At 35.8% G+C, this 8,938-nt stretch overlaps 1 protein-coding gene across 1 annotated transcript in view; it reads right to left on the reverse strand.

The window, feature by feature from the left end:
* LOC107584727 (ubiquitin carboxyl-terminal hydrolase 47) overlaps window positions 1–5,534 on the reverse strand; it is a 32,912-nt gene extending 27,378 nt beyond the window's left edge. The window contains exons 1-3 of the mRNA XM_016271442.1: window positions 5,477–5,534; window positions 4,758–4,984; window positions 1,869–1,982 (exon numbers count right to left, since the gene is read on the reverse strand). Coding sequence (XP_016126928.1) covers window positions 1,869–1,982; window positions 4,758–4,984; window positions 5,477–5,534 — 399 coding nt within the window. The remainder of the gene's footprint in view (window positions 1–1,868; window positions 1,983–4,757; window positions 4,985–5,476) is intronic.
* Window positions 5,535–8,938: the final 3,404 nt, after the last annotated feature.

An 8,938-nucleotide genomic window follows, 5' to 3' on the forward strand; every position in this document is an offset into this window, starting at 1 on the left:
ATAAATAAATAAAGATGATAGAACGACAGAATAAAAGATAGATTTTGAACTTTCTTTGCATTTTTGTCTGATACAGTATCTCACAGAAGTGAGTACACCCCTCACATTTTTGTAAATATTTTATTATATCTTTTCATGTGACAATACTGAAGAAATTACACTTTGCTACAACGTAAAGTAGTGAGTGTACAGCTTATGTAACAGTGTAAATTTGCTGTCCCCTCAAAATAACTCAACACACAGCCATTAATGTCTAAACCGCTGGCCATGAAAGTGAGTACACCCCTAAGTGAAAATTTCCAAATTGGGCCCAATTAGTCATTTTCTCTCCCCGGTGTCATGTGACTCATTTGTGTTACAAGGTCTCAGGTGTGAATGGGGAGCAGGTGTGTTAAATTTGGTGTTATCGCTCTCACATACTGGTCACTGGAAGTTCAACATGGCACTTCATGGCAAAGAACTCTCTGAGGATCTAAAAAAAATAATTGTTGCTCTACATAAAGATGGTGTAGGCTATAAGAATATTGCCAAGACCCTGAAACTGAGCTGCAGCACGGTGGCCAAGACCATACAGCGGTTTAACAGGACAGGTTTCACTCAGAACAGGCCTCACCATGGTCGACCAAAGAAGTTGAGTGCACGTGCTCAGTGTCATAGCCAGAGGTTGTGTTTGGGAAATAGACGCATGAGTGCTGCCAGCATTGCTGCAGAGGTTGAAGGGGTCAGCCTGCCAGTGCTCAGACCATACACCGCACACTGCATCAAATTGGTCTGCATGGCAGTCGTCCCAGAAGGAAGCCTCTTCTAAAGATGATGCACAAGAAAGCCCGCAAACAGTTTGCTGAAGACAAGCAGACTAAGGACATGGATTACTGGAACCATGTCCTGTGGTCCCAAACACACCTCCAAGACGACCACTGCCTTGCTAAAGAAGCTGAGGGTAAAGGTGATGGATTGGCCAAGCATGTCTCCAGACCTAAACCCTATTGAGCATCTGTGGATGACCGCAAGGTCTCTAACAACCACCAGCTCAGTGATGTCGTCATGGAGGAGTGGAAGAGGACTCCAGTGGCAACCTGTGAAACTCTGGTGAACTCCATGCCCAAGAGGGTTAAGAGGCAGTGCTGGAAAATAATGGTGGCCACACAAAATATTGACACTTTGGGCCCAATTTGGACATTTTCATTTAGGGGTGTACTCACTTTTTGTGGCCAGCGGTTTAGACATTAATGGCTGTGTGTTTAGTTATTTTGAGGGGACAGCAAATTTACACTGTTATACAAGCTGTACACTAACTACTTTACATTGTAGCAAAGTGACATTTCTTCAGTGTTGTTACATGAAAAGATATAATAAAATATTTACAAAAATGTGAGGGGTGTACTCACTTTTGTGAGATACTGTATATAAAGAGGATCGAACGATAGAACGAGACAACAATAAATAGATAGATAGATAAATAGATAGACAGACAGAGAGGTCATTAGATAAACAGAACTATATAGATAGAATGATCACACAAGCAAACAAACAAACAAACAATAGACAACGAATGACAGAACAGACAAGAGACAGACAGAAACAACAACAGATGGAATGAACAAACGATTGAAAGAACAAATTAATGAATAAAAGATTGAAAGATAGAACGGATGATCAAACGATAGATCAAAATTTAGAACGATATAGAACATTAAATTACATCTATGCAGATAGAATGACAGAACAATGGATAGAACGATAGATAGACAAACGATTCATAGAACAAATGAACAAACGATTGATAAAACAAAAAAAAATTGGGGGGGGTGGGATTTGTTGTGTTTTTTTTTTTTTAACCCAGTTAAACTGCTGACATGGTGACTCACTGAAGTGATCTGAGGCTGCTCCCCGTCCTTGTCCGTAAGCTGCAGGAAATTCCTTTTCCCCGCCTCAAAACCGGACAACACCAGGGACATCTCACTGGCCTGGTCCAGAGGAGCCTTCAGGTGCAGATTTGAGAATTACCAGTTTCCCATACGTTGATTTATTTGTGCCGTTTGACTTCGTTGAATAAACATGAGCACTGCACGTTTCAAAATCATAACACGGCGCGGGTGTTTTATATGACTGTATCTCTGAAGGGAACCGACTGTCTTCAGAAAGTTTCGATGGCATTTTCATTTGATTTGATAAAGTAGCATTCATGAGCGGAGCTGCTTTGATTACAGCCATTACTGGAGAAACCGCTAGTTTTATCATTTTAAAAGCGCCTCCTGCTTGCAGAGAATGGGTTTTCATTTTAAATAACCCTGTCTCCAACAACATTTCCAGTTTTTGTTGTTGCTCAATTTTTTTTGTTTTCTGCAGCGACTCGGAGCACTTTTCATACCCTTTTTTCTGGCTGAAGCACATTTGTTTCAATCTATAAGAATAATCAGCCTACACTACCAGTCAAAAGTTTTTGAACAGTAAGATTTTTAATTTTGTTTTTTAATTTTTATTTTTTTAAGAATTCTCTTCTGCTCACCAAGGCTGCATTTATTTGATCCAAAGTACAGCAAAAACAGTAAAATGTTGAAATATTTTTACTATTTAAAATTGCTTTCTATTTGAATAGATTTTAAAATGTAATTTATTCCTGTGATCATACATAGCTGTATTTTCAGCATCATTGCTCCAGTCTTCAGTGTCACATGATCCTTCAGAAATCATTCTAATATGCTGATTTGCTGATTATCAATATTTAAAACAGTTGAGTAATTTTTTTTTTCAGGATTCTTTGATGAATAGAAAGATCCAAAGATCAGCATTTATCTGAAATAAAAAGCTTTTGTAACATTATACACTATTACATACAGTATAATTTTTATAATTTTTTGGGGAAAGAAATTATAGAAATTAATACTTTTATTTAGCAAGGATGCTTAAAATTGATCAAAAGTGATGATAAAGGCATTTATAATGTTACAAAAGATTTCTATTTCAGATAAATAGTGTTCATATCGATATCGGAATTATATCGTATCGACCGAAATTAAGAAATATATCGTGATATCCATTTAGGCCATATCGTCCAGCCCTAAGTGAGAGGTAGTAAAAAAAAACTATCAGAACAACAAATAACAAGTCAGACAAGATGTTGTCTGGAACACAACACAGAGAGCAAGTCTATACATGCAGAAATATTGCAAAAACACCTTCAGAGAGAAAATAATCAACCTGATGTACTGCAGATAACCCACATCTCGTCCCAGGATTCAGTTAGTGTGAAAGAAATGGCTGTGCTACCTGAGGGACAACATGTACTAGCAATTTAGCCACAGGTCTGGACGTGCTAATGTTCCGCTGGCGGAGAGAGCAGCGTGGGTAACGGCAGAAACAGGCCCTAATCCACTGACCTACTCAGAGTTACCTGCAGCTACAGGCTCTGTGCTGGGTCAGCGCTGGGATTAACACACAATTAGATGGAGAATGAAGCAGAGTCCATGATACAACTCCATCTAATCATAGCACTGCAGAGGTGTGGTAAAAACATGGCTCTGACGCTGTCTGTGTAACGTCAGGTGTGCATTACGCTTGTGTTTAGAATTAATAAAAAAACATATTATAAATTATTTGCATTATTAATGGCAGGAACACACTAATGACTTTAGTCGACACTAGTTGCCAAAAGTCACAGTCAGTCTGCACATTTAATAGTCATTTAGTGTATTCCATCCTTAAGAAACCAGAACCCAACAAGCTATTGGGAGCAATTTCAGGTTGGGTTTGGTCTTATATTTGACAGTACTGGTTGAGTTAAGTTTCAAATACCCATGCAGACCTCTAGTACACTACAAAACACAAACTAAGGCTGTCAAAAAAAAATAATAGAATTTCGAATATTCGTCGAATTTAAAATAAAAATCTACATTCGAATACAAAAACATTTTCTAATCTAGAGGGACATCAATCACCGTTGCACTCACGTCTCGCACAAGAGAGCTGCATGTTTAGAAAGCCATGTAAAATTAATGTAACTGCGTCTCATGATTTTAAATAAAAACTCTTTGTGATTGGTTTTCGGTCCTTTGTATTAAACATACATACATGATGCTGTTTTGTTTAATTGTTTAAGCAAATTAATGAATTATATATGGTTTATAAACATTAATTTAAACATTATGCACTTTTTCAAAGATAGTCTTGTTATTTTATTGCTTTGAAGAAACGCGCATTAGTAATTTTTTTGCTCGATGCACCCTCTTGTGGTCTCAGGAGAGAAGCAAAAAGCTTTTTTCCCCCTAACTGAAATGATGCCTTGTAAATTTGAATATTGATAATATTTAAGTACAAAATTCGAATTTAGTTTTTTAACCATTTTGACAGCCCTAATACAAACCTCTAGTATATGTGAATAATTAACTCATAAACAGGGCATATTCATTCATTATTACTACATGGGTGAAGTTGTAAATAAAACAAAGATTACTGGATTGTTTCACAAAAAAAAACTATTATTTCAGCATATCTATTTCAAAATTTTACATTTCAGATTTTTTTTTTTTTTTTAATTACTTCGTAATTACTCGTGAAATTTACAGAATTACAAAATCTTACCGAGCCTAAACTTTTTGTAATTAACATTACGGCTCTATTAATTATGAAAACATTACATTTTCTTTATGCACAATCAATTACATATTTTTTCTTTTCATTTTGCGGCGAAAGATTACGTTTTTGAGTAATCGAACTAGAGTCTTTGTCTGTTTGGAAGGACATGGAAGGACTCTCACCATGGCACCAGTGTTAGCCCAGGTCAGGTAGAAAGTGCCGTTCACATATCCAGCCTTGTGAGCCACATCCTCGTAGAGTTTGTTGACGGGGGTGGAGGCGGGCAGGTTGAGCGTCAGCCTCTCATTGATGGTCTTGGCACTGGTGGTGTCCTGCACTATACACAGCACTCTTGGCTCCTCTGCTGCACTTTCAATCTGTAAATGCACAAACGCATATGCCGAGTTTACTTTAACCAAGCTCACACATCAGTTTAAGCTGAGCTCCAGTGCTGATGTTCCATCAGACATGACAGTAAAAAAGCAATAGACAAGCAAAGTGCAACAGTCTTTTAGTGCCATGCAATACCATCAGAGAACTGTCTAATCGTCTGATTGTTATGTAACATCCTGGAAGACATGGTATGCTAGGAAGTATGTACATACTTCAACACTGAACTCAAATAATAATACAAAGCTACTTAGGTTAGATTTCTGCAAACCACCATGAACAAATCAAGGTTAAACAAGACTAAAACATTACAGTGCCGAGCAAACCTAACTAATTGAAAACATTCATATCATTAAACATAGCGACACTCAGTTAAATGTAACTGCAAAACTAGTTTTGCAACTAAAACTAGTAATGGCTTTAGTGCTCAAATGAGGCCACAGTGTGCAGTCAAGGCTATACTGCCGACTCCATGACTGGTGGTGGTTGGTTAATTGCCGGTGTTGTTTACAAAGCAAAGCCACTGTCTTTTCATACGCTGTCTGAGCGTCTGCTAAAGAACTGATCATGTTACCAAAAGCGCTGACTGAGAATACCAAGAATGATGCAAGCAAAACATTTCTACGTATATTTCTGATGGGAAAAGCATTGAAAGTAACTTGAATAGACTGTTTTAAGGGTGCTTTACTTTAAACCTTTTGTTTGTAATTACTTTTGATTATTTTTTAAAACATGTTTTTATCAAATAAATGAAATAAAACTTCAGTTTTTGTCGCTTTACTTATTGGTTTTTAAAATTTGATTGTCTTTTATAGCTTGGACATTGGTGACTTCATTGATGTTGCATAAAGTGTGCAGTCCAATTGACTACAAAATTTGCTATGTAACGCTCACTTTTAACAATCCAATTTAATTCCCAATCAATGGATAAAATCAAGTCTCTTCAAAATTGTTCATTTGTGATTCGTGAATATTCTGCATTACTAAGAAAAGTAAAATAGGAATGTTGATTCATGTTGACTTTAACCACTTTAAAGACAATTACATTTTTACACTATATACTCAAATTCCCAGCTTCCAGGAAAAATATTACGGTAACACTTTACTTGAAGGGGTGTGCATAAGACTGACATGATACCTTCATAATCATGACATGACACATGTCATGAATATGAAGGAGGTTTTATGCATGTTTATGACAACTGTCATTAAGTGTCATTCGCTCAGTTATGTCATTTTTAATGCAAATATGACATTATTTGACCTAACCCTAACCTAACCCTACCCCTAACCATAGCCCATAACAAAGACACCTCAAACAATGTCATCTTTGCATTAAAAATTACATAACTGAGCGAATGACACTTAATGACAGTTGTCATAAACATGCATAAAAAACCTTCATATTCATGACGTGTGTCATGTCATGATTATGAAGGTGTCATGTCAGCCTTATGCACACCCCTTCAAGTAAAGTGTTACCAATATTACTGAGTGAATCTCATCGAGCTTGTCAAAAAACATCACTCTAAAACCAAAAAAAGATTTTATATACTGTATTTAAAATATTATATTTTGGATAAGACAATAACAACCAATCTTGCTTTTATTTTATTTAGATTATACATTTTTTTATTAGAGTTTTACACTACATCCTCAAATTCCCATCTGCCTGTATGTGTCCTCGGCTTCTCTTTGAACCAGCTGATTTTTTTCCTGACGTCTTCATTTGCGAGTTAGTATCAAACGAATCACCTTGCTATAAACACACACATGCAACACAAGCACAGCTACCTGTGAGAACCTCTTCTGCATCTCCTCAAAAATACTCTGCCTGCAACTCCAAAAAATACCCTGATGACAGAACAACAACAACACACTGTTCAAGAGAAGTCAAACCAGCCCCGAGCGCAAGGCTGAGCATCACGATCTGAGCCATGCTGATTTCTGATATCTGTTAAAGGTCAATACGCAAGGGAAGAATGGAGATCTAGAGAAAATGCGAAGATGCCACAGTAAAAGACACACAGATGTCAACACAAGCGGGGGCATTATCAGATTACAGGGTATTTTTATCAGGGATAATAATGTTAGGTGCTCACGTGAAACAGGTTGGCCTGTACTCGAGCGGCCGGTATTCTTTATGACAAGGTGCAGAGGGCTACAAGATCTTTATCTCAGTGAAGACTTTCAATGATGCAGGGATGGATGATGCATATAAAACATCCACGATATATTCATATTTTCTTGTTGATATATCATTTTAACCAATGTTGTGAATATCGCAGAAATATTTTGTGAAGTGATTTGTTTTTTAGTCACCTAAAAATGTTTACAAAAGATTCTGTGTGATTTTACAGATTTTAAAAGTTTTGAGTGAAAACAGGGCGGAAAAGCTGGGAGGTTTTAAAAGAGTGCTAAGGGAATTATACAAATGAATATATGAATTAATTAATTATATGAATGTACCTCCTGAAGGTTCTGACTGTCTTCAGAAACGACTCGATGGCATTTTGTTTTCATCTTCGCTCAATGTAATACATAAAGGAAGTGATCTTAATTGCAATACTGCTTTGTCCACGGAGGTTACGGAAACCGCTCTAATTCAGCTTTTCCATAAGCGCCACCTGCTGTCAGAGAGTGGATTTACAGAGACCTATATTTATATTCAGCATGTGTGCCGTTTCTGTCTGGCCAAAAACGGACCGAATTTGTATGCCCTGCTGTAAATTTTGACCGGTTGATGAAAAACAAGCTTATGTGGATTCTACACATTTAAACAATTCAGATAAGTTATCTAGAATTATTTATGGAGCAGATAAAATACATATAATCATGTATTAATCAATTATCATTTTGACTTACATAATTTCTTTATTTAAAGGTTAAAATGTGAGGTTTACCTTTTGATGAAACTTTTTTTTAAAGCTTTATTTGAATATTTACATTAGATATTTGAACATGCTATTAAACTGTTGTCAGTCAAGTTGTCATTTAAAATCCGAACATCATTGGTAATGTTATTGTTTTAGTGATTATGCAAACAAAAAAATCATTTTTTTTGTTGTTTGTAGATTTTTAAATATAAAACTTGGGGAAAGTGATTTATGTGTCAGTACTTTTTGAACATCCCCAGCACATTTTAACAATACCGTGATAATACTGATAACCGTGATAAATTTGGTCACTATAATCGTGGTAAGAAATTTTCATACCGTTACATCCCTAGTATGTATATAAATATATATAATATATATTATAATAATAATATATAATATATATAAAACAGGGTTTCCACAAAATTTGACCAATGAAATACTTAGATATTAAAACAATAAAATAATATACAAAAAAATTGCTGCTATTAATTATGATGAAAATTTTTTAATAGAGATTTCTGAAGGGAGCAGTTTTTAATGTCTATGCCAGGTATCCTTTGAAATGAACTAATACACTTGTAAATATGTGTACGAATATTTTAAAATACAAATATCTTGAGGCTGATGGCCAAAACATTGGTTAAACAAATAAATAAGCCTATTGTTATAATTGTGCAGTCATATTTCAATTTTTGATCTTTTATATGTTGAAAAATTTATATTCACTATAGAAACGTCAATGTCTTTTCCATTATTTTTAAGGTCTATTAATGTGCATTGCATTTCTGAAATCCAGGTCTGAAAAATAATTGTAAAAAATATTTCCAGGTTTTCCAATGATGACCGAGGAATATAACTACTTATACTGCGCCTATATAGTCAAAAGGGTTAAAAAAAAAATTCCGTCAGAAACTGTAGCTACATGTATACTGCTACACATTGGGACTAAGCAGCCCAGCGGATCAACACATTTCCAGCGTAGGTTCCCAGGTTGGATGCAGACCTGAGTTGTAATTTAGCTCATGTTCTGGTCCTGTGGGGGTGTGATAAAAACGGCGAGCTTGTGGTGCGATGTGGATGACATCAATAGCTTA

Source organism: Sinocyclocheilus grahami, unplaced genomic scaffold (assembly GCF_001515645.1).
Source record: "Sinocyclocheilus grahami isolate Dianchi unplaced genomic scaffold, SAMN03320097.WGS_v1.1 scaffold62.1, whole genome shotgun sequence".
Classification (NCBI taxonomy): Eukaryota; Metazoa; Chordata; class Actinopteri; order Cypriniformes; family Cyprinidae; genus Sinocyclocheilus; species Sinocyclocheilus grahami.